The 26,746-nt window shown below is 37.3% G+C and overlaps 1 protein-coding gene across 8 annotated transcripts in view; it reads left to right on the plus strand.

Moving 5' to 3' along the window:
- PALS2 (protein associated with LIN7 2, MAGUK p55 family member) overlaps nucleotides 1–26,746 on the plus strand; it is a 61,995-nt gene that overhangs the window by 27,533 nt on the left and 7,716 nt on the right. For 5 of the 8 annotated variants that reach the window (XM_085050946.1, XM_085050939.1, XM_085050945.1 and 2 more), the window contains 10 exons: nucleotides 2,916–3,034; nucleotides 7,787–7,939; nucleotides 16,218–16,370; nucleotides 16,893–17,120; nucleotides 18,259–18,390; nucleotides 20,364–20,463; nucleotides 20,993–21,061; nucleotides 22,023–22,184; nucleotides 24,715–24,917; nucleotides 25,329–25,457. In XM_085050946.1, the coding sequence (XP_084907072.1) occupies nucleotides 2,918–3,034; nucleotides 7,787–7,939; nucleotides 16,218–16,370; nucleotides 16,893–17,120; nucleotides 18,259–18,390; nucleotides 20,364–20,463; nucleotides 20,993–21,061; nucleotides 22,023–22,184; nucleotides 24,715–24,917; nucleotides 25,329–25,457 (1,446 nt within the window). In that variant the 5' untranslated portion in view covers nucleotides 2,916–2,917. Of the gene's footprint in view, nucleotides 1–2,912; nucleotides 3,035–7,786; nucleotides 7,940–16,217; nucleotides 16,371–16,892; nucleotides 17,121–18,258; nucleotides 18,391–20,363; nucleotides 20,464–20,992; nucleotides 21,062–22,022; nucleotides 22,185–24,714; nucleotides 24,918–25,328; nucleotides 25,458–26,746 lie in introns of all 8 variants that reach the window. The other 3 variants (XM_085050940.1, XM_085050941.1, XM_085050944.1) reach the window with 1 other exon arrangement.

Genomic DNA, 26,746 nt, shown 5'->3' on the forward strand with positions numbered 1-26,746 from the left:
GGTCTTTTTGTTAAACATTGTAGTCAACCATGCCTATTCATGGTGTCTTCACAAAAGCAAATCCTTTTGTGTTGTGATAAGAGTTTAAAGTTTTACCCAGATGGGTCTTTGAATATAGAAACAGGCTTGTCTTCAGAGAGAGAGGGAGGTGAATGGTAGAGCTCTCAAAGTCAGTATGTTCTTATTATTTTCCTGTAAAAGATGGTACAAGGGAGGGAAGATAGACCCAATTAGTTTTCCACTGAAGGAAAAGCACACATTTGCTTTTTATTGTACACCAAAGTATTCAACAATAAGGAGCATTTCTGACAACCTGGTTTATGCAGTTAGTTCATGTAGTCCTTAGTTCTTCAGTATGCCTGACTTAAATGTGAGTTCTACAGGGCTTTCTACCCCCCAGCGAGTATCTATCGACATTTCAAAGGCAGATTCACCACAAAAGAGATGTGCATCTCAAAAGGCAATTTTTGATGGGATATTTAGATTTGGTAGTCTCAAAACCTCTCAGTTCCATCTGTTTCTTGCTTGGTAGGACCTGATCTTTTAAGTACTTCCCTTCGTAAGTACTTTCATCTTCAGCTTTCATTCCTGCTGCTCTGGAATAAGGTCAGATACATTTCTAGAAGTGCTAAGGTGGCTTTACCCCTGGAAAGAAAAGAGTGAAATTGTATTAAAGAGTGCTACTTTAAATCCCATATGTATTTACATTAGTCTGAAAGATCATTGTAATTAAGCGAGGAGACAGTGTATTTCCTGCTGTTTGTTGTCTTATAAAATCTTTTTTCTCCTAGAAGTGAATAAACCAAAGTCTGTTGAATAGATACAGAAGAGGTTCTACAATGCATTTCCCTAAGTGTCTTCCCCTCCTCCCACGTCTGCCCTTAAATAGTCTTTGGATAAATCAAATTGTTTGAAAATACCCTGTCTACTTGCACAAAGTTTGAAAGACATTCTTCTGAAGCTTAAGATTGCTCTTCACAATTTCTCGTTGATGATAACTTCTTATATAGAAACTTCGTTTTTTAATTTGATCTAAGGCAGAATTCTGAAAGGCTTAGGTAAGAAAGAGCGTATTATCGTGTAGATTATATTAAGAATGTCTTTATTATGGATGTTTTTGTCACCATCAAGCACTGGAATTGCAGCTGGTAGTTGAGATGCATTCTTTGACCTGAAGGAAGTTTTATATTTTCTCTGATTGTTTATAGGAGCAAAAGTGCTAACCTAAAATCCCTTAAAAACAATTTACATAACTGTTAAAAATGTAAAGAAAGCTTAATATTGTAACACTTGCATTATTATGCAGCACCTATGACGTAAATTGGCCAGAAACATCTGTTTGCTTCTGCAGATATTATAGCTTGCATGACTATGTTAAAAGTCACGAGTCTCTAACTGGGAATTGAGAAAATGTGAAAGAAGGCAGTTGGATCTGCAACTGAGCTAGTCAGTATGTAGGACATACCTACTCTGTGGAAGTTGTGGACTGTTTACCCGGTAATTTGGTGACTTTACCTGGTGAGTGATTGCTGTCAGCACTTTGTCTATTACACAGCAGAAATAATAGTGCTTCAAAATCTGAAAGCATAGAGTGTTGTTTTCCCTCCTACTCATGGTTGAACAGACAATTCACTTTTTTCAAAGTGAGAAGTATGGTTAAAACATATTTTAAATAATGCAGACTTTTGACATGCAGTGCTGTAGTTAAAATGTGGCACATGAGATGACTTGCTTGTTGAAAAGTCAGTTCCACTTAACAAAAAGAATGGCCAGAAATTTTTTTCTTGGGATGGAATTTTCTAGGAAGAATTGAAATCAGAAAGTAGGTGTTGAGAAATGCAGTTTGTTCTGTTACTGTGCAGTGTTTCATAATAGCTTTCATTATAAAGCAATGAGGAGACTTAAGGGTAAATTCCTGTGTGGGAGAAGGGGCATATAGGCTTTTCTAATTCTCTTGATATATACTACTCTGCAACAGGCAGAGCATTGCAGAACACAGTCATTATTCCAAGGCTTTTCAGCTTGTTGGGGATCTCAACAGGAGATTTTGTTAGTACACCTGTGTGTGTGTGTCGTTTTGAGCATTCATATATAACTTGGCAGGCGTTTAAAAGAATACAGTTAAGAACAAATTCTTGTCACTCACCTCGATGACTTCATAGAACCAGACAGCTGGGATGATGGCATTTTCTGACATTTCCTTGGACAGGATGGTTAATTCCCAGCCAAGAGCAGTTCTTTCAGTAAGTCTGAGGGTACTGTGTGTGCACAACACATTTCTCATTGTAGGATGTACTTCCCATTGCGGTGTGTTACGGGACCAGGTTGGTGTTAGCATCTGCACCATGTGCACTTAGTGCCAGAGTGCAGTGGGTCAGGACTGGTTGTAAAGAACTGCTGGGGATGGATGCAAGTCCCTCCACAGTAATAGCAGCCTTGGAAGCAGATTTTTGGGTTAAAAAAATTGGTTTGGAACTGTATGTTCATTTTAAAAACAGTGAATCTGCCCCTACAAGCATTGTAAATCTTGTGGGTTGGTGCATGTATGAGGTCTGGAAACTGAAAAAGAGATGAAATGAAAGGAGTACTGAATAAGTTGTTTTTATTGTCTTTGGAAGATTATGCATACCTTATACATAGTTTATACTTGTTTGTTTTTTTCAATCCTTAGTAGCAAATCTTGAAAGGAATGTGTTGGGCCTGAATTTAATTGGATGCAACCTTTATTCCATTTTTCAAACACACACACACACACACAAAAAAGTTCTTTTTCTCTTCTGTCCCTTTGCTCTCAGTAGATGTATTTGACTGCTTAACATCTCTCAAGTTAATATTGTGGTGTTTCCCAGAGCTTTTGCTCCTTATGGAAGCCTGTTTTGGTCAGTACTTACTTTTTGTTTTTGTTTTGTCAGCAGCCATGCAGCAGGTCTTAGACAACCTTACTGATCTGCCGACATCGACAGGCGCTGAAGAAATAGACCTGATTTTTCTTAAAGGAATTATGGAAAACCCTATCGTAAGATCACTTGCTAAGGTATTTAAATTTCCTGCTTTGAGTAGAATCTGGAAATATTTTAATTCTTACATTGTTGTGTGAACATTGAGTATGGACTGAGGTATCAACAACATGTTGTTGGTGCATCTTATTAAAAGACTTGAAGGCCAGCTTGAAGGTGAAGATTTGGTATAGTGTAATTTCTGTGCACTCTGTTTAATTGTTATATAGAAGAATCCAGAGGAAGAAGAAAAATTCAGAGACTACAGAAATTATGTGGTTACATTATTTATGAAGAAAAAGTCAAAATACTTGAAATTAGAAGCAGTTGATTTTAATGTAGTCTTGTAACTACTGTTGTGTGCAAAACCCATATGCCTTCTGACTTTCAGCATTTTTTCCAGAGATGAAAAGTGAGAGCAGTAACCTTCATTATCCCATGGCATAAACAAGTTTTCTTTTTGTCTTTAGCTCAAAAATTCTTTCTGATATGCCTAGGAAAATATTCTCTCCATGCCCTTTCCTGGATCTCAGAGTAATCAGTCTTTGATTGTCAGCTCTCTAAGACAAGGGTTATTCTAAGGTTTTGTTCTTGGATTATGAAAATTTTTATTTATAGGTGGTAGCAATCAATTATAAATAAGTAGGTGATATTTGCAAAAAATCTTTGGACTTTGTAATTAAAATGTAGCTGGTCTTGCCAGTAGGAAATGCAGTCAAGTATTGTACAGCACTTATATTCGTTCTTAATCCTCATAAAAATCAGCTTCTTTCATGAGGAGTGCCCAGTTAACTTAAATACAGCTGTCTGTTTAATAGAAATAGACATCTGAAAGCAATGCCCTCTGGGCAGGTCTGAAATGCGCTGTAAAGCTAAAGGATTGTTGTCCAGGGATTTTATTCAGTATAAAAACCTGGAAAAGAAAACTTCTCATGAGAATTCATATAGAATTTACTTCTGTTTAGCTGTTCCAAAAATTGGTTTTAAGTTGAAAACATGGCATAGTAATAAACTTAGAAGTAATGGAAGTGTCTCATCTGCTGGTGAGATGACTGCAGAGGGAAAGATTTTTGTACTAAATTTACTGGAGTAAGTAAAAGCATTTTCTTCCTGATGTTGCTGCATAGATCATCTTTAATATTTATCGTGAAGAAAATGTTCATTGCAAAGCCTTTTTTTTCTTATCAAGAATTTGCTCTTTAATGGCCAATTACAATTTGGTGGAATTTAATGACTAGCAAATGTGAAAAAAAGTGCTTGTAATGGAAACAGATTCTTAACTGTACACAAGCTTTATCTAGAATGCTTAAAGGTTTTGTGTTCACATGGCGTGACTGCACTCATATTTTCTTCGTAATTATTTTGGATAAAATCCTCAGTCCTAACCAGCAGTGCTAAATAAGCATAAGATGGAAACACATTTGGTGAAGCATATGTAGTTCACATATATAACTATTTGTCCCTAAAAATACATAAACTTTCTTCTCTATTAGAAGAGCTGGTTTTATCAAAATTAGCAGTTCTCTGAGATGGTTACATTATTTAAGCAGAATCATCTCAAAGCAGGCCAGAAATGCAAAAAACTTCTTCATTTTCCTTTATTAGTCGGTTATTAAGACTAATGATTATGAAAAGTATGTCAAAAAAGGACAAAAAGAAGGTTAAGGAAGTGTGCCACAAGCCATACAAACTTTCTCCTTTTGGTCCTTAAATAAATGATGGCAAGCAATAAGCATAGCAGTTAGGCTATAGTATTTTGCAGTGCAAAGTTTGGGTGATATTTTAAAACTGGGTGAAGTTCATTTCACACTTTTTCTGTATAAAATAAAGGCAGCAAGGTAGAAATTACAGATCCTTTTTGGGATAGGGTTCTTTGACTGAACCATTCCACTTTTCAGTAGGTGGTAGAGGAAAGGAGAACTAACTGTAATAATTGTAAAATGTTTTTTCCTGTCATTGATGTTTATAGAATCATAGAGTAGTTTTGGTTGGAAGGGACCTTTAAAGGTCATCTTGTCCAACTCCCCCTTCAATGATCAGGGACATCTTCAACTAGATCAGGTTGCTCAGAGTCCCATCCAACCTGGCCTTGAATGTTTCCGCGGATGAAGCGTCTGCAGCCTTTCTGGGCAACTTAATTGCAATGTTGCATCACATCCATCTTAAAACCTTTCTTCCTTAGATCTAGTCGCAGTCTACCCTCTTTTAGTTTGAAATCATTATGCTCTGTCTTATTGATAAAGGCCCTACTGAAAAGTTTGTTCCCATCTTTCGTGTAAGCCCCCTTCAAGTATTGACAAGCTGCTATAAGGTCTTCCCAGAGTCTTCTCTTTTCCAGATTTAACAACCCTAACTCTGTATCTTTCCTGTGCTGATGCTTGTGTTCAATCCTAAATAGTCTTTAAATTACTATGCTTTTTAGAAAATAGTTGTTGAACTTGGAACTTGCATGAATTTTCCTCAGTTTTGCTACTGAACTATCGTATCAAAATTCTCTTCTCCTAGATTGTTAACTCTTCTTTCAAACCTCAAAACTTTATCTTCTTTCTTCTGTCACACTGTTGCTTTTAGCATTGTAGCACAGCGTACAGCAGATCAAGTGAATGCCTAACCCAGGCCAAGGAAACATCTTGGGAGCAATCTGTAAGCGTTTAGTCCAGTATTTAGGATGTCAGATTGTTGGAGTTAAACCTATTTGAACTATTTGTTACTATTTGAACATTTGGCAAGTATGATAAATACTGAATGCACAGAAAGGCTCAATTCAGTATCAGTGTTTCTGAAATGTTGAATTAAAATGAAAAAAAAATGCAATATCTAAGTTAGGTGTTCCTATTTGTTTGTTTTTTAACTTTCTCATACCATTCCGTATCCTGCAACTCCTCAACATTACAAGATCAGAGATTGTTCACTGATAAAACTTTCTGTTCCCCAGTATGTACATGGCCTTGATTTTGGAGTGAAGGGTGAAGATATTTGTATTTAGATTATACTCAGTGTTAGTGGTGGTATTTTAAAAACAGTGAGTGAGAAAAAAGGTAACCCATATTCTCTAATATTATAAAGATTTTGCAATTGGATTATGTTTAAAAGTCATTTGATTTGTGTTTTTACTTGCTGTAAATGTAGTAAACTTTAAAAGAAGGATACAGTTTACTGTATGTATTATGTACAAAATAGCACTCCCTTATTAAGGAGAATGTGTGTAGGTGCCAAGCTTCCTATAACTTTCTAATCACAGTCATTTGTTTTGTGTGTGTTGGTGTTGGAGAATGTTTGAAATGCTTTTATATTGTTAGTCTTTCCAGAGTTTGGTCATTAGTCCTGCAGAAATAGCATTTTATACATATAAATACAATTTAATACTCAGATGATTTCAGGAAGCAAAGTTTTCTGCTTTTAGCAAAATTTTATTGTCTGTTTTAAAGCACTAATAAGACATTTGAAGTGCTTGGATACCTTCAAATTATATATGTAGATGATTCTGAATTATACCTATTTATTTGGTTTTTTATATGCCAAAGTGATTGCTCTTTTGTAAATTTCTTGTTGCTGCAGTATTGAAAATAACTCTTAATTGAGAATCTGAGTTATTTTTGGCATCCTCTTGTTCTCTAATTCTGTGATAGAGCACTGTCTGTATAAAAAAGGATTCACAGTTGCTTTTTTTCCTGCTTAAAGCACCTACCTTTCAATGAATTTCAGTATATGCAGAGTTTAGGAAAGGATTATGTCTGCAGGAATAGCTCTAGAAATAGATGAGATGTTATCAAAGAATCACAGGATGGTTGAGGCTGGTAGGGACCTCTGGAGGGCATTTGGTCCAACCCTCCCTGCTCAAGCAGGGCCACCTGGAGATGGTTGCCCAGGACCACATCCAGACAGATTTTTAATATCTCCAAGGAGGGAGTCTCCCATCTTCTCTGGGCAAGCTGTGCCAGTGCTCAGTCACCCTCACACTGGAAAAAGTGTTTCCTGATGTTCAGACAGAACTTCCTGTGTTTCATTTTATGCACACTGCCTCCTGTCCTGTCACCAGTCACCACTGGAAACAGGCTGTCTCTGTCCTCTTTGTATAGTATACCTTTTATACACATTGATGAGATTGTCCTAGGCCTTCTCTTTTCCAGGCAAAACAGTCCCAGATCCATCAGCTTTTTCTCAAATGTGAGATGCTGCAGACCCTTCATTATATTTGTGGCACTTCACTGGGCTCTTTCCAGTATGTCCAGAGTGTTCCAGGTGTGGCCTCACTAGTGCTGAGTAACACTCACTCTTCCAGTAACACTTTTAATGCCGCCCAGGATACTGTTAGCAGCCTTTGACTCTGACTTTTCTTTAGCATCTCCTTCAGTTATGCAGATTTTTTCTGTAGTATAGGCTGTTTGAAAGGTGTTTGAATGGGAGGAGCCTTAGGTAAATGTTTTTCTTGCAGACTCTGCCAAGATCCCATAGTTCTTTTTTTGCCCTTCTTCTGGAAGGTGTACTTGTCCAGGATTCTGAAGCAGTAAAGGTCCAAAAGTGCTGCACTGTTGATAGAGCAGTGCTTGGTGTGTATAGCATAGAGGAGATAAGGACCTACAAGCTTCTCTGCCATGTGCTGCCTATCAAGTTTGTTGGGTCATGTAGGTGAGCGTGCAAAATCCTTCAGCAGTTAAATCAGGTTATCCTATATATAATTTTTCTGGCTTTGCTGCTGAAGACCACACTGAGAAATTACTTTAAAAGTTTATAAATTTGAACCACTTGAAACTTATTTATGTTATAGTTTCATTTATTTAATCTTACAGGCTCACGAGCGACTGGAAGACTCTAAACTTGAGGCTGTCAGTGACAACAATCTGGAGCTGGTGAATGAAATTCTTGAAGACATCAGTCCCTTAGTAAATAAGGATGAAAATATTGCAGAATTGGTTGGAATACTCAAGGAGCCTCATTTTCAGGTGCCACCTTTTTACTCTATGCTACCAACTTCCTATATCAGTGTCCACATATGGATCTAGGAATAATAATGAAACAAAGTTTGAACTATAGCAAAGTGTAATATGTAGGATTTTACTCCAAATGAAAGGTAAAGCAGAAGCCATGTGGGGTTACAAATAAGCATGATTTTATTCTTTGATATAATTTTAAAAGTATCTTAAAAGTATCTACTCGCTCTATTAAATTCTACTGGAGTCTCTGTTGTAAATCTTGGACAAGTTTTTACTTCCTATGTGACTGGAGTTTCCATAACAGTTCCCTGAAGGCTTGCTTCATCGTGACATTTCCAGGTGATCTCAGTTCCTGCTCACTAGCATTGTGAATTTCAGTTCAGCTGTTGGCATTTGTACTGGTGTGTAAGACATACGGTTTGCACAGTGAATGAATGGGATTCCTCTGTGATCTGATCTGCACAGCAGCTGAAGCTGAGACTCTGCATCCTTCTCTCTGTTGCTCTGCTTAAATGAAGTGTTGACATATGCTTGTCAAAAGCAGATGTTTTTCCATTTTGCTGTTTCTATGACCAGCTTCTATACTGAGCCTCAAAGATCAAGCTCTGAAAATCCTTGGTAGATTCTGGCCTTTATAGGCAGGGTTTAGTGGACATCACTACTTAGCTAAAGGTATCCTGTAGAAGAACATAAGCAACCTTTTGCCACAGTATAAGTGGGCTTCTTTTGGCAGACAGGTGTGGAGTCACAGGCATTTTTGGGGTAAATGAGTTTAAACACACTTTTAAAATAAGTTTTCCATTACATTTAATACAAACATAGTGGTGAGATATATTACTGGTTAACATGGATAAACACTGGAAATGCTGTCAAGATGTGTTGTGGCCTGTTGGAAGAGGGATAACTTCAAGAACTCAGCTTTGGGGAAAGTAGCTCTTCTGAGAACTGACAGTTCCTCTGCCTCTCCTGAAAAGCAGTGTGTTGGCCTCCCTTGTGCTTTTACTTGTCTAGAAAGGTGTCATATAGCTAAGTGGTCAAAGATGATGATTTGGAGACTTACCAGTGAATAAACCTGCAAATCAGTCTTTGATTCTGTAGAAGAAATTGGTACTTGAAATGGACTGGATGAGTTTGGACAAGTTGGTAGTTGAAAAACAAAGGGGTTAGAATTGAAGGCCAGTTGGTGCAGTGACAGACCTGACAATGATCTGTTGTGTTAGACTGAGAAAATAAAGCTGAATGTCAAAGAAGATGATGAATCAAAAGATGAAAAGGGCATAAAAATTGAAGTGCTGCACCTTAAAAGACACTGTAGTACTGATCTCAGGAGAGAGATGGCAAAGGCCAGAAAGAAGCTTGGACAAAGGATCTTTGGGGTAGAAACTGGAAATGGCCTGTAGGAGACTGAAATCAAATAAGAATTTTATTTTGGGTGAACAGCCAACACTAAGGCAAACTAAGCATTTATTCTTGTTCAGTGGTCAGATCTACAGAGAGGCAGAACGTGATGCTGGTGTCAGATACTTTATTAGTTCAGGCTTAAGCAACTTAAAAAAGGAATTTAGAAGTTCCAAAATAGCTGGTGAACTAGAATGTCAATATTTATGCTCTTTCTTGTACCTTTTTTGTTGTCTGATTTATAAGGAGCAGACGTGAAACTGCACACATGCTACCTTAACTTTACGGTTTTGCTCTGATTTTTAGTTTGTGCTTCCTAATTGCATGTTAAAGGTCCCTTTAGCAAATATCTCTTCTGTTTTCCTTCCATGTCCCAGCAGCAGGCATCTAGTGAAGACTGTAAGGCTAAGAACAAGCCAACAGTAATACCTTCCAAAATGTGTCATGAAGATTTAGTGATTGTTGCTCAGACATCTGAATGAGAAGTAGTATTATCCTTCTGTGCTTTTCTTCCATGAGTTTATTCAGTTGTTTTTTGAGCCCATGTGAAAATCTGTCATTCACAGCATCCTCCATCTCAGTGGAGACTGCTCATTTGGTTTTGAGACTGTCTCCTGTCAATTTCATTTAATATTCCCTCCCTTTTGTGTAGGAAGAAAGTGAACAGTTTTTCTTAATCAGCTTTTCCATGTTATTTGTGGTTTGAGAGACCTCATTATGTCTGTCTGTGTCAAGCAAATAAAATGAAGGGAAGCAAAGCTGCATACAGCATGGATTTATGAAGTGGTGTCATAATTTCCATGGCATTTCCTATTCATGGCCTAAAAGTTCCTAGTATTTGGTTTGCCTTTTTAACAGCTGGTGAATAGAATGGAATAGTTCCATTAGAAGTGACCTACAGTTATCATCCACTCCAACTGCCTGACCAGTCCATGTCTGAGTGAAAATTAAAGTGTGTTATTAAGGGTGTTGTCCAAATGCCTGTTAAAAACTGGCAGACATGGGGCATCAGTCACCTCTTTAGGAGCCTATTCCAGGGTTGGACCCTTTCAGTAAAGAAGCGGTCCCTCTAGGCTCAGGGAGTGTAGAGGTGGATTGTTAGTTAGGCTTGGTTTGTTTTTGTATTGTTTACATCTCCAAGAGACCATTTCGGAGTCTGTCAGTTAACATATTAAACTAGGATTGTGTTTTCCCTTGTAGCCTGTGTTGAATTTCATTTGCCTTTTTCTCAGTCTGTTGCTCATGAGGTGTCTCTGCAGGTTACAGTCAGTTGTTTTAGTCTTGAATAGTTCAGCAGCATCAGCAAACTCTGTCCTTTCACTTCTCATCCCCATTTCCTAGGTCATTTATCTGACATGTCAGTATATTGGCTGGTGATGAACTGAGCCCAGATGACTCTGGAAATCACCTGGTGACATGAATTCTGAAAAATAATAATACTATATTCCTCTCACCAATTTTCTATCTTTTAACCAATATTTTCTTCCACTTGAAAGCCTTACTGCTTATCCTGTTGTAGTTTTGTTTCTTTAAAAACTTCTCTCAAAGACCTTATGGAAATAGATCTAAATTAACAACTCTAACTGCCTGTTGCCATGCTTGGTGACTCTTCCTAGGAATCTGACTAAATTTGAGAAGCATGATTTCTGTTATTAAAGCATGTTGATGCTTTCTCATGATATATTTTGTCCCATCATTGTGGGGTTTATGGAAACTTTTAATTTGTCTGGTATCAGCATCACATTGACTGTTTTGTAGTTTGTTGACTCTTCCTTGGAACCCAGTTTAAAAATTCATGTCATGATTATTGCGTGCTGTTGCTTTCCCGATAGTGTTGGGTGAGCCGTGGGCATGTAAGAGAAATACAATGCAATTTTGTTTGTTGCAAAACCTGGATTCCACAAAAAGGACAAAAAAGTGTGAACAGAAGAGAAAAGAGATGGTTAAGATAGTTAAATGCTGCGCTGGAGAACTAGCCTATTCATCACTCTGTCTGAATTGGAATTACTTTTAAAAAAGGTGTGAAGAAGCTTTAACCTGTATTTTTAAAATTTATTTTCTAAGTGCCTATTGTGAGGCCTTCAGTCTCATTTGCAGAAACAATGAGCAGTTTTGGCTGCTGCATCAGGCAAAAGCACCTATCTGCTTACTTCTTTAAAGTATATCTCTGAATCCTAAAATTAGGAAGCATTTTTCAGCTTTTAATTTGGTACTTCCATTACCCATGTGGAGGCAAACAACAATATCAGCTGAGGCCAAAGTACTATTATTTTAATTAACTGTTTTTATTTAACTGATTGAATTGTTATAACCACTCTAAAAGAGCTTCTAGGACAAATTGCAGAGCAAAATGTGAATATAAGTATCCTGTTTAAGGCTTGGGAAAGCTATATGTCTCCCTCCCTGAACAGGAAACAGAAAATTATCTAAATACTCAAGAAATAAGTGCTGTCCTTTCTGCCTCATTTGGTGCAAGGAGGCATATTCCAAATTCTGCAAGAAGGGAGAAAGGAAAAAATACAATGTCAGTCGCATTTATAGAAAATGTCATTTGCATCCTTTCTCCAGTTCAGTAAAAGTGTAAACAACCCAACCTGACTCTTCTCAAGTTTCATGGACACTACTGTGTAATTGGTTTAGAGGCTGACTTTGTATTTTACAAATGAATGGTACCACTTTATCACAGCATCACCTTGCAGTTGTAACCTGCCTTGGCATTCAAGTATAAAATGTGATATACTAGGCATCAGTGCAGTGTTTGAATGTATCATTCATTTAGTGCTACAAACACTGAATTAGAGGACTTAATTTCTTCTACACATTTTTGTAGAAGAGCATTTGGGAAGCACTGACTCTGGAGTACAGGTGCATGCATGGCTGTATTACTGTGCTGGACTGGTTGTTCCCTCTCTTTTTTCCTTTCTTCTTTCATTCCCTTTTTTTTTTCATCCCTTCCGCTTTTTGCCCTTTTTAGTTTTAACTGAACTTTTCAGAGGTCAAAGTGTGAAAGTTCTAATGAGTTTCACAGCATTGATGGCTGGCCAGTAGGTCAGTGTGTGTTGGAGAGCCAGCTGGCACATGCAGCGCATGGAAAAGGCTGTAGCAAATCTTACTAGACAGGAACTGGAGAGAAGAAGACAGGAGTGGTAAGAGAGACTGCTTTGAGGGAAGAGGAAGCAGTTCAAAATTTTCACACTGTGTAACATGCAGAACAATCACTTCTGCTTCTTATGGAAGAGCTTGTTCTGTTACTTTCCCTTTTCCAAGAATTAGGCAAGCCATTCATCCTAAACAGATTCTGCTGGCAATAAAATACTTAACCTGAAAAGCATCCAGTATTGTCTTCTAATAGTTAGGTTTATAAGGCTGATCATTCTTCTAAAATGTTTCATTTAGAAAAAGTGATCTTAAGTTGCACCCGAGACAGGTACTATTTTATCAGGTTATTTTCCCCACTTATTCCTGTGTTCTTACCAGCCCTCCTGGATTTTCTAAGGTCATAGATTATTTCCTTGCTTTTTCAGAAGAGCCTTCAAAAATGTGTTCTTTTTACACGAACGTTAGAGGCCTGTAGTCCATTTATTAAGTTCTAGTATTTAAACAATGTTCTCAGGAAAGACTAGCACACATTTAGTGTGTAAAAGAGGAAAGAAAATATTTTAAATACTTCTAGGCCTAAAGTGTTAGGAAAGGAGTCCTGAATTCGAGATCATAGAGTCATTCTACTCTTGTGTATTCCCTTCCACCACAGCCCTCAGTTTGTAATTCAATTGTGCATTTGGATCAGGTTTGGGGAAATAGTTTTTGTTGTTATTATTATTATTATTATTATTATTATTATTATTATTATTATTATTTGGGGCAATGCTTCATAACATGTATAGATTGTGCTGAGAATTTTCTGAGGAAAAACTAATGTTGAATTTGGACTTGGCTTCAGCGCTGTAGAGAGCCTTGCATTTTTAAGGTTTCTCTGTTTGCTGAATTTTTAATTACTTTTTAAATTATTTTTTTACCTGTCAAATATATGCAACCACAGAAAACTACTGTAAAGAGGTCTTTACTTAAATATCTTCTAAGTTTATGGATTGTTTTCTGACAGTATCTTGCATAAAGAGATCATACTATCTGTCACAGGACTGTGTATCCATTGTGTGTTACCTCTTATGCTATGTAGGAGTTCTTCTAAATGCCTTATTCTGACAATATTGCCATTTTTTCATGAGAACCTTTCTACAGCTATCCAGTCTTGGATAGTCAGCTGATCCTGTTTACAGGAGAAAATTTTGTATGGAGGAAACTTTGAACCATTTTATGGCTGTTGATCAGTCCATGTTGTTTTGCAGACTTTGGCAGTGGTTTTATAAGTGTTCCAGCACCAGTAGGGAAAGGTCAGATTCCAGTGGAGCTCTGGAGCTGCAGGAGCACAGGATATCAGTTTTTCCAATATCACAGAAAGAAACAAGAGAAGTTCATGCAACTGTATTTCTCAGATCACTCTGCCATGTTCCCAAAATAAGAAAGTAACTTAGTGACACAAAATGTTGGCCTGTAGTGCAGCAGTGGTACAAACACATGGCCTCTGTTGCCAGGTGCCTGTGCTTAAGTGTTCTTCAGGGCTGTAGGTCATGAACTGGCTGGCTGGACACAGACTCATAAAACTGGTACAGATTCTTGAATGTCAGAACTCAGTTAGGTGTGGGACATTAATAAGTCAACTATGCCTTGTAAGCAAACCAATGAACTACTTTTCTTAAAGAAACCACTATATAATTGTGGGCAGCAGTGTACAGTCCCTGGTAGTCCTGTGACTCAGGCATCGTGTAAATAGCAGTAAAAAGGTCCTGTGATTGGGACATGGTTAAGTAGTAGGTGCAAGAATTCATACTTATCCATAAAACTGAGTTGTTAAAAAGGATCAGAATGTGGAATGGGATCAGATTTAAGAACTGAAGAGTCTTACAGAGCGTGTTAGTTTGAAAAGGATGACACAGACCTTTAGTTTAGTAGGCGTTTTTGACTGTGGATCAGATTATAATCTATAAATTGCATTACCATTAAAGAGCAGGGAGCTGTACAGGCAGCTGTGTGAAGCTCCATCAGAAGTATAGTGAGTTGTGGTCAGAAACTTCAGAGACAATTTGTTCTACCATGTGACCAGAAGAAAACTGGAAGTACCATACCACTGTATCTACCTGTTTTTATGAGTGCTAATCTGTTAAAATGTGTAGCTGATGCAAATTGCTTTCATTTGGAAATGTAGAAAGATGCAAAAATACGTTGCTTGCAAACATTGGCAGAGAGATCTATTCTCCTGGTTTCTGGATTGGATGTGTCTTGGATAGTGAAGAATTATAAATTGCTAGCATCTGACAGCTGCTTGATTTAAATAAATGATTGTTTTTCCTATTTAATTTGATTTGGTTTGTGTCCACAGTATCAGAGCAGCCACAATAAGCAGCTGTCTTTACAGTCTTAATGGAAGGGGCAAAATCAGTGAATTAATACTTTCTTCTAACCTCAAGCTGAAATAGCACGTTCATCATGTAATGGGCAGATTAAAATGGCTGTTCAGGTTTGTGACACTTTGAGGGTTTGTGTGCTGAGTTTAGCATTAACCTAATGTGGTTGCACGGCCTTTAGCTTAGAGGTACCTTACAGAAGGATGGAGCAGACTGCATAGCAAATCATGAATGTTATCTGCTCGCCTGCTCTGCTTTCTGGTAGTTTGCTGTCTTCCTCTGGCACATGCATGTCATTATCAGTGATATTATAGTCCCCACAGTGTCCTCTCTTTTTAGCTACTTATGTGACACCAGTCAGTAATCTGGCTTAAGACTGTATCTGACCAGTCCCTGTTTAAAGCAAAGCTGTGTAGTTGGAGGCCCAGTAGGCATCTCTGCTTGCTGCTTCTCCTCTCTCTGTACCTTTCATGAGATTCTGTGTGCTGTAGGATGCTTTATCTTGGACTATTGTGTATGAGAGCTATTGCGTGTCCCTTTTCCTCTCACAGAATCACAGAATGGTTTGTGGTGGAAGGGACCTTAAAGATCATCTCATTCCAGATCCCCCACCATGGACAGGGACACCTTACACTAGAATGTGACAGAAAGACAGTCTCCACTGTCTTAATGCACAAGTTTGATCTTGGTTTACCTGTATGTATTGTCTTATAATTTTTTCTTAAGATATCTTTTGTGAGAAAATAATGCCTTAATTGCATTGTCTTCCAGACGTGATTATATTCATTTAGATCTCCTCTTTCTACCTTGTGTTTATGTATGTGGACTGGCAAAAGAACCATGAACTATAAGGTCTGAGCTCTTATCTTCCAGAAAGCAAATTCTGTCAGCTTGGCTTCATTTGGTGCTAGAATTCTGCCTTGGCTTTATGCAAGCAGGAAGCACTCATTCTGCAGATGGCTAGAAATCCTTCCATACCTGTAATTATCCAAATTACTATGGAGGAAAATTTTATTGCATTAAACACAAGTATCTAATGATGAGTTATCTTCATTTCTTGCAGTGTGTTGTTCATTTATTGTAACCATTTGCTCATATACTGTCTTATTAGGTGAAAGACTGTTTCAGGTACTCCTTTTTCTGTCTTCTTCCCTTGTTAACATCACACATTCCTCCCAAATTAATTACATTTCTCCTATATTTCCTTAAGAAGCAGCATTTGTATTTACAAGATAGTATATTTGCCAAGCCAGTAGACTTACCAGTTCATGTGAGCACTTGTGTGTCCGTTTTTGCTTTATTTCATGGGAAGTAACAGTATTATGATCTGGTCCCAGAAGGACAGATTCAGTGGTTATTCAGCACTAAATCCTTTTACAAACGGTTATTTCATGATTTTAAAATAGACTTTTTCTGTTCCTTTGCAGTCACTCTTGGAAGCACATGATATTGTGGCTTCAAAATGTTATGATTCCCCTCCTTCTAGCCCAGAAGTCAATAATTCTTCAGTGAACAACCAGGCTGTTCCAGTAGATGCTATTCGTATCCTTGGAATTCACAAAAGAGCAGGAGAACCACTGGTAAGTAATTGAAGATGAGTGCATCTTTAATTTAAAGTGCTAGTGAAAGCGTTTGCATGTACCTGATTTCTTGCATTATGTTTTAATTATTTCCATTGCATTGAGTAATTTAATGGGTGATAAGCTCCATACTGAGAGGTTGAAATAAGAAGATTCCTTCCTGTACTTCATCCCGTTCTCTCCAAGAAGTAATGGGATAGTGAACAGGCAGTCACTGTGCTGAGTGACCTGCTAGCATAACTGACTAACACAACATCTGTTAGGTCCTGATATGAGATGACAGGATTGCATGCATTCAAGAACAACACAGTAATTTTTTAGTCATACAAAAATCTTGTCTGAAAGCACTTCTGTCTCCTGATGCTTCTCTGTATTGGGTGCCTTTACACTGTAGTAACTGTAACTGCTTCTTTTCATTGGAGTAGGTGGAATATCCTACAGCTGTGTATTTTGCTTGAGATAATGGTAAAATGAAACTGAAATTCAACCAGTGGTAAACTGGGTGTAATGAACCTCTTCCAGGGTGTCACGTTTAGAGTTGAGAACAACGATCTGGTAATAGCTCGAATCCTTCATGGAGGAATGATAGATCGGCAAGGTCTTCTGCATGTAGGTGACATTATTAAAGAGGTGAATGGCCATGAGGTTGGAAACAATCCAAAAGAATTGCAAGAACTGCTGAAAAACATCAGTGGAAGTGTCACTTTGAAGATTCTCCCCAGCTACAGAGACACTGTCATTCCTCAACAGGTCAGTAGCACATTTCTGATGATTCTGTGAAAAGAACTTCTACTTAGTACTTTATTATCTAAGATTCGTTAAGATTCTGGATTAGACATATTTTGATAATTTTGGGAATATAATGCTAGCAGGAAGACAAAAATGTAGATACCTGTATTTACCGTTAATGACATTTTACAAATGGGATTATTCACCTCATATGGCTGCCTAAAAAACTTGACTTGGTGTCTAAAATTGTTAAGCATTTCTGAGCTACATATAAAGCATGTTTCTTTGACCTCAAGTGACCCTGATGACCTGACCACAGTCACACTACCTGCAGTGAACTGTGTAATAAAATAATCTGTTTCACAACATTCAGAAATATATTTAATTCAACAGATGAGCTTGAACTTGCTGACTTCAGTAGGAATGTGGATGGTGGCTATTCCTTATCCTTTTGTTGTTGCTGTCAATTTCTCCATGGCAGAAGTAACTTGAGCTAAATCAGTGCCTTTGAAACACCATATAAGATGCTCCCTCAGGTAGTGGGTGTTAATGCCTGTGACTATACAAGGCTGTTCTTCCACTGAGTAGAGGCTGAGGGAGTGTGCTCTGTTGAGGCAAGTACAGTGCTTCCTTTGCTCCCCAGCCTGGTGCAAAGGGAGTCAAAGATGTTTCCAGCTCAGCCATGCAACTTACTGTTTCTTCCCTTGCATCAAATGTGAGTCTTAAGCAGTTGCATATCCTGTTACTTTTAAAACATTGAGTTCATGGGAAAAATAATTCTTGAGATTCCACAAGCCTTAAATACAGTGCTCACATTCCCGATCTTTTTGTATTTTTAAGTAATTAAAAGGCAGAATTCTAACTGAGTTGTAGACACTAAAATGCAAAAATGAGCATTCTGTAATGCACTATCCAAATGGAACAGACTTTTTTTATTTTTACCATGAGACTACTTCAGCCAAGGTTTGCACTGTCGATTGTTCTGTCCCAGTTGGTGTATAACTTCTTTTTCCCTAGATTGTATTTTACGTGCCAAATGCAGCTTGGATCATGTCAAGCTTTTTATGCTGTAGGTAAAGACATTACTTCAGTTTGACAGATAGATTAGTCAGAATGTATTTTAAATTGCTTAAGCTTTGTTAATTTTTACACATTTCAGGTTTTTGTGAAGTGTCATTTTGATTATAATCCATATAATGACAACCTCATCCCATGCAAAGAAGCGGGTTTGAAATTTTCTAAAGGAGAAATTCTTCAGATTGTAAATCGGGAAGATCCAAATTGGTGGCAGGTTAGTAAAAAGATTAAAGTAAGTAAAGTAAACTGAAAAGCATCAGTACTTGCCTTAATAATAAACTCTTTAAATTATGATCTACTTCCATTTAACAGTACATACATGAAAAATGTCTTTACACTGCAATCCAGTTACAAGCTAATATCAAGATACGAAGTTGAAACACTAAAGGAAATGGAATGTTTTAAATTGTATATGTAATGCTCATTTTACTCTTAGTGCTGTTTATTTGATCTTTGTTCTTGTATCATAAGCCTGGACATTCCTAAATCAGTTTAAGTGGATAATTTCTAACAGAAAAGTCTCAGGTTGACTGTGATAATTGTGGTAAGCTTTCCCTAACAGCAGCTGTGGAAGAAGTGGACCCCTTCCTGAGCGCTCAGAGTTGAGGAGAGAGAGAGGGAAATTAACCATGTGGGTTTGAAGAGGGTGAGAATAGCTGTTTGGAGAGGCTGTAAGTTTTATTTCTACAGTGGTGGTCAGTGTCTGTGAGCTGCATCATGCATGCTCGTAGTCACAGTGTTTGGCACTATTTCAAATTTTAACAGTTCATCCTGGTTTAAGGTGGCATTTCTACATTCAGTCCTTCAGTAGAAATGTAATCCAGCACTTGTGCTATGTTTGTTTTCTCCAAGACACTATACACAGAATTAAACATTATCAGTGCCTTTGAAAATGGGACAAGTGAACCTTTAAGACATTTTCTCAACTGACATCCTCAAAATTGTCAAAGACTTTAGCATTATTAATTTCCCTTTCTACCCCTACATTGCTCACTCTTCGTAAGGTAACAAGCAGAAGAGAGCCCAGCATTACCTGAGAACAATACATAGGACTTCTTTAAAAGCAACACAAATATTCCAATATACGTCAACAACTGCTGAATTTTCCTGCTTCTCAGTGACAGTTATAACAGAAAAAAAGACAATAAAAAGTGTGAGGGAAGGCTGAAAATTTATTGCTGCCAACTTAATTAGTTTCAGAAGTAGACACTCCAAAACTCCAGAGGAGTTTGATGATTAGCTCCCATGCTGACTTCTGTATTGCTTTTCAAACTCTCTAGTTGTAACTTGTGGTAGTCCAGGAGAAATAAATCTTCGACACTCAGTCTGGCAAAATTGAAATGTGTTATATCAGTATAGTGTATTGCTATGCAGATCATGCCCCAGGAAAAAAGAGTTTAGTTTTGCCTCATGCTTTCTAGAAATGCTAGACTGTTAATGAAAACTTCATACTGTAAAAAATCAGTTAGTCATAGATAAAAGCATACAAGTTTAAAAGCAAACATCTCCTGTTAGCAAAAGGATTTATTGCAGGCAAAAGATTTACGGAGAATGAAACATTTCATAACTATTTGTGTGTGTTAAGCTTCCTGAGAATTGAGCTTGCCATGAAATTATTTAATAGAGAATTTTAGCCAAAATTTCATTACTAGGAATACTTAAATTACTAAGATTTTAAATCTGTAGTTGCTTAGTGCAAAAAGCTTGAAGGCATTATTAGGGATGTGTTACTGGCATTCACTGGGAAATGACAGTTAATAAGCTGCACTGGAACCTGTTTGGAGCAGCTCAAGAATATAAAATATATTTTATAGTATACTGTATACTAGAAAGTCTCAAGTTTAGTCACCTGAGACTTCAATGTCAGGAGCCAGAAAATTCCACTTTGGAATTTTATGGCAAAGTTTTATGGCTATAGGAGCTTACTAACGTAATGGGAACCAGTAATGAAACTTGCATCTATTTCACTGAAATTTTCTGAATTTTATTACTCAATGGCAAGACACTATTACTGCCAAGGAGCATTTTAATATTTACATCTGACTCTGAATTTCCAATTCTCAGTAGTAAATGTATCAACACTCATCACTGAGAAACTGGCAGTGTGGAAGTGAGTCAACACCATGTTGATGAGAAAAATGCTTCTCACAAGTTAATTATAATCTTTTGTATTATTTTTTTTCCTAGGCTAGTCATGTCAAAGAAGGAGGAAGTGCAGGTCTCATTCCTAGCCAGTTCTTGGAAGAGAAGAGAAAGGCTTTTGTTAGGAGGGACTGGGACAACTCAGGTGAGATTTAGCAAATTTCAGGAGTAGATATTGCTCTGACTCCATTTGTTTTGCTTCTCCTGCTTTCATAAATAATAGAAAACTGTTGTGTGAGATTACACAGATTATTGTGAATTGCTGAATATTGTATTTTGGCTTTGGCTAAAGCACAAAAAGTGAAGTCTCTGCTTAATGTTCAAAGATGCATGAATCAGTTTTGCCACCTGCTGATGAAAAGCTAAATGAGGTGGGACAGGCAGTGTGCACTTGTTTAAATTTTTTTTATAGTATGCACTAAAAGTTGATAAGATAAACATGGATTTTTCAGCTGCTTTCTGCAAAGCTTTCTAGACATTGTTTTTCTCTGTGTTCTGTTCTTCCTATACCATTTGATGTGTCTGTAAATAGATGTGACCTCTGGCCTTAGGATATATATGATTCTAGAATATTCCTTATAAATTTAATTAATCTAAAATTTCATATATTCATGTAAATAAGCTTAGGAATTTAACTGTAATATTGAGTTAATCTAATTTTTTTTTATTTTTAGGGCCTTTCTGTGGAACAATAAGCAGCAAAAAAAAGAAAAAGATGATGTATCTCACTACAAGAAATGCAGGTAACTCTTAATATCACATCTGAGTCAAAGTTCATTAGGCTTCAAAACTTGCAGAGTCTAATGTATCCAAAACGAAAGTTTTACAGTAAAATATTTGATTATAAATTTCATAGAACAGATAGTTTTTATGGTTTAAAAGCAGTAGTGACCAGTGCCGACATGGTCATGCTGAGAACATCATTTGGTGGGTGGAAATCAGAGAAAAAAAGGTGGATGTTAAGAAAAGTGAAATGTTTGTTGCCAGTGGGCTGAAGGGATGTGATTTTTCCCTTGTAGTCAGCATTGGTGAGGCCACACTTAAATGTACTGGGCACCTCCCCAGTGCAGGAGAGATGTGGACATACAAAGGTGTTGAAGGGACTGGAGCATCTCTCCCATGAGAAAAAGCTGAGAGAGCTTGGAGAAGACTCAGGGCAGGCCTCATCAATGTGTACACATAGCTGAAGGGAGAGTGCAAAGAGGATGGAGCTGGGCTCTTTAAAGAGTAGTCCAGTGACAGGGCAAGAGCCAACAAGCAACACAGAAAACACCTTTTCCACTGTGAGGGTGACTGAGCACTGGCACAGGTTGTCCAGAGCGGTTATGGAGTCATCCTCCTTGGAGATACTCAACAATTGTCTGGATGTGCTCCTGAGCATTGGGGTGAACCAGATGTCTTCCAGAACCCCAAACATCCCATGATTCTGTGAAAGCTTACTAATTGTTAATCACGGTTTTCCCTTTCTGATCAAACACAGACTTTCTCCTTGGAAGTGAGAATCTGACCTTATGCTGTCCATGGAGGGATAACTATTTTATTCCCAAACCAATTTAAAGCTAGAAGTCCTGTATTGGATTTACTGCCCTCTGAGTACTGCTTATATTCACATGGGGTCTCTTGATAAATAGCAGGGCTATTTAATTTTTTTTTTTTTATAGCACCGAGTGTCTATTCAAGTTTTTTGTGCATTTCTCAATGTAGAATTTGATCGCCATGAAATCCAGATATATGAGGAAGTAGCCAAAATGCCTCCTTTTCAGAGGAAAACACTGGTCTTGATTGGGGCCCAAGGTGTGGGGCGAAGGAGTTTGAAGAACAGGTTTATTGTACTGAATCCTACTAGATTTGGAACTACAGTGCCATGTAAGTTGTCAGCATTCCTATTGTAATATCATACTTTGAGTCTGATTAACTGGAAAGTATCTGGTGTTTATCCTAGTGATTCGGTGTAGGAGTGATTTTGTCAGGGCATAAAAATTGTATAGATTGGGAAAATGAAAGGCTCTTCCTGTTTTCAGACAACTGAACTAACATATGACCATGAAAATATATGTAACTAGCGCTTAAATGTTACTGATGCTGCAGAAAGCCAGTTTTTGTCTATGCAGTATTTCAGCCTGTGGGTTTCTTCAGTGTCAGTCACCATCCATTACTAAGGGGATTCCAGAAGTTCCCAGTAGCCTTCTATAATGAACAGCCAGTGGAGTTTCTCAGGCCTGCCTTTTAGTTTTCACCTGTGGACTAGGCATTATAAATTGTTGCTTTAGTGTTAGAAATGTAGGGAAAAGCAAAAAACTACTGATAAAACTGAAGTGTTTGTGATCTCCAAGATTTGTATAGCTATCTAATGTTTTAATAGCCTGAAGCACATGGTCTTTCATTTTTTCTCCCTATAAACAGCAGAAAAAACTCTTCTTTACTGAAGTATGTTTTTTTGCCTTTCTTCCAGCTACTTTGCTCATTCACCTTTGGTTTTTTAACTGCTCCCTCCTGTTTGACTGCTGACCAGAGAAGCCCATTCTAGCTACATTGTTATTCTCCTGCCATGTGCTTTTCAGAATTTCAAAAACAGTCTGTTCCCTTCTGCTTTCAGTGGGCAAGAAACAGATCTGATAATAACAGGGGAGGAGGGACAGGTCTGAAAGATGAATTGTGCAAGATGAGAGAACCAGTCTCTCTCATTTGCTGAATCTCTAGCATCAAAACTGGCTAGGGCACTTAGAATTGCTATGTGGACCTGGTAACAAGGTTCACTTCTCAGTGTTACTTTTTTAAACAAATCTTCTCCTGGGAATTTTGTTATATTATATTGGCAAAATAGTAAGAGACTTTTTATTGCTTTTAAAATTCTTAGTCCATTTCAAAAAAGCCTTCAGAGTTCCTTATTTCTCGAAAATGCTATATAGATTATTGAATATATATAAGTAATGCAACACAGTGTAAAATGCTTTGACTTGGAGTTCTTGAGCATTCTTCAAAGGCATAAAAGTAAACTTTTCCCAATCTGATAGTCTAATCATGCTCATGCAATGCCCAGTTTATTGTATATAGAATCTCTTCTCTACTTTAGATTTTAAGTGGGATAATCAGTAAACTTAATTAGTCTCGGTGTCTTTGATTGGAAGGAAATTCTCTAGTTTATTCACAAACAAATTTGTGTAGGATGTACTTTAGGAGGTGGGAAATGGGTGAAATGGATCCATTGTGCTATGGGGAGAAGCATGTTCCTGGTGTTGAGTTCTAATCCAGCACATGGTTCAGTGGTTTTTATTCAGTAGATAACTGAACTGTTAAATCATCTCCTGGCTGTAAAATGTTAAAACTCACTCTACAAAATTCACTGCAAACTGATATATGATTTTTAAAATGTATTATATTGTATTAGCCACTATAGTTTTAATCTTTCTGTAGAATCTTGACTAAAATTACATGTTCTAGTAATAGATTTAACAGTTTCAGATGATCATTTTTCTTGGAACTTGAGTTTTCTGTAATATTGAAATGGATACTACAGGATGGGAAAGATTGCTTCCACTTGTATCACTAAGTTGCACCAAGTGATGATACAAGTATTACCAAAGGAATCTTACTTTTATGTTTAATATGTTCTAGAATTCATGTCTAATTAAATGTTAGTGGGTAGTTAATATGGTGATAGGACACCAAAATCAATAATATGATACTTTACTTTTTTAAATTTTATTTTTACTTTCTTGCTCAAGTAATGTCTGCGCTGCACAGTGTAGCCAATACCCAAGGTAGCTGATAATAATTTACTTCACTACTGGCTTGAATCTTTCTACAGGGAATTTACCTTGCTTTAAAAGGGAAGTTGTTCTGGAAAGCAGCATTAGCTGCCCTCCACTAAGATTCTGCTATGGTGGCTGGGCTGCTTCTGATATTTAAGCTAACTTTCTTTATAGCTAGCTCAGGTAATTCTACCCTGAGTAACAGGGCAAATACAGAGAACAAAGGTTTGGGAGTGGGATGGGGCAGGTCTCATTGTGTACTCAGCTGTTTTCAGAAGTACATTTGGCATTTGAGAGTTAAACTTCTATTTGATTTCCAAGTAACTAAAATAATTATCAAGTGAATAATTAAAAAGATGACATAAAAGAGTATTGTATATGGTGTGAAGGAGTAAGACAAAGGAAATAAGCAAATGGGTGGGTAAGCAACATATAGGAAGGAATATAAATAAAGGTAATAGGAGAGGCTGTGCTCAATTTTAAAACTTACACTAAAATAATGAATTAACCTGTACATGGAGCAATTACAGTTGTATATGAATGTGTATTACAGTCTCCCTAAGTTAATAGGCAGTCCAGTCTTATTTTTATATTCCAAGTATAAAAAGAAAACATTCAATTTATATTTTATTTTTTTTGTTTAGTTACTTCACGAAAGCCAAGAGATGATGAAAAAGATGGGCAAGCATACAGATTTGTGTCACGAGCCGAAATGGAGACGGATATTAAAGCTGGCAGATACTTAGAGCATGGAGAATATGAAGGAAATCTTTACGGCACCAAAATTGATTCCATCCTTGAAGTTGTTCAGACAGGAAGGACCTGCATCTTGGACGTAAATCCACAGGTATATGATTTATAATGTTACACTACAAGTGTGGGAGCATAATGTTGAAGGGCTGAAGAGATATGTCGTCAAATTTGAAGACTTCTTACCTGGTTTCAAGGTTACAATTATCAACTGGATTCTTGTGTTTGTGGCACTTAATTGGAATGAGTTAGAGAGATGGAAAAAAAACCAACTTAAATGCTGCATGAAAGAGGAGTCTTGCAGAGTAGTAAATAATCTTTTTAGCCAAGCATCATGCTGAGCATTTCAAAAGGCAGTAGGAGTTTCTAAAATAGAAATAAGAATCTTCACTTGTGTTTCTGCCCATTCCAACAGATTCATTTTGTGGTGTCCCTGAAGTAATGGGGACATGTGGCTAGTTATTCTCAAACTTTAGTGGGTTTTTTTTTTCTTTTTCTTTGCTTCTAGGCCCTGAAAATACTGAGGACTTCAGAATTCATGCCCTATGTGGTGTTTATTGCTGCTCCAGAGTTGGAAACTTTGCGAGCTATGCACAAGGCTGTGGTAGATGCTGGAATTACAACCAAACTTCTCACTGTAAGCAGCTAATTTCTTACTTAGTTTGAACAAGATGTTCTTAGATTTTTAAAAACTTGTTTACCTCTTATTTTAGATGGGATTTGTTCTGAAATTAATGTCTCTAAAAAACGTTAGACAAGACTTTTGCTGATTACCTAGTAGAAGTTAATCAAATACTATGTATAAGGAAGATGGCTTCTTTCTTAAAAATAGACCTCTTACAGAGAAGTGTTGATTACAAAAATTACTTGTAATGTGTACTTTGGGAAGTGTCATCTTTGATTTTTTGCAGCAAATGGTACCTATTTCATGGTGGGAATTCTTTTATGCAGGTGTTTTTCCTTGACTTTCCCATCTCACTCCCCACCCAAATTTTTGCTCTTGTTTGTCTTATAATACATGTGTACTTTTAAAACGGGATCTGTAATGCTTGGGAAAGATCCTACAGCTTGTGTCAAAAAAAGACAAAGCAAAACAACCAACCAACCAAAAATAACCCCAGAACACAAAACAATGAAGAATGCAGGTAGTCCTTGTTTTCACTGCTGCAGCAGCACACGCTGCACTGAGAATGGCTGAGAGCTGCCAGAATAGGAAGTGTTGAACAACTTCCCCTAAAGTTTCTTGGATTTGTCATATAAAGTGAATTTTTTTTTTTTTGCTTTGTTTCCTTTTCTTGTCTGAGACACAATGTGTAGCAGAGGGAAATGAGACATGTTTTCTCCAATGCAGCAAATTATAAATATTCTTTGTGGGCATGAACTTTCCCAGCTGCAGGAGCAAAGCAAAAAAAGTCAGATTGAGCAGTTCAACTTCCCCAATGGAGAAAAGTCGTGTTTTGCTGATGGCTCATTATGATAGCACTGCAGCTTAGTAGGAATATCTTGAATAAATGCTGACTGGGCATTCAAAGCTGTAAAGTGGGGGGTGGGTTAGTATTTCCACTAAATGAGTATGTGATTTTTGTCATGCATTATGGTTATTATGCATTCTAGTATCTCTGTGGATGCTCAGCCATTCCTCTTGCCTGCCCCAAATGAACCCTGAATTTTGTGGTGCATATACAAGAAGGCAAGGTTAAAACTGTCCAGACAAGTATAAAAACAATTTCCTGCACTTCCTAATATTTGATTCCCTAAGGGACATCCTTGCCTCTGTATTACTTCTTATGAATAATAAAGAGCATAGTTAAATTTCAAATACGCATTTATGTGTCTTTATGGATTCTGAATCGCATCCGTGCACACGTATACAGAGTATGGCTTGCTCTTTCATATTCTTGTGCTTCCTGAGCAAATGAAAAACAA

The sequence above is a fragment of the Lichenostomus cassidix genome, chromosome 2, assembly GCF_008360975.1.
Source record: "Lichenostomus cassidix isolate B80296 chromosome 2, HeHo_3.0, whole genome shotgun sequence".
Taxonomy (NCBI): domain Eukaryota; kingdom Metazoa; phylum Chordata; class Aves; order Passeriformes; family Meliphagidae; genus Lichenostomus; species Lichenostomus cassidix.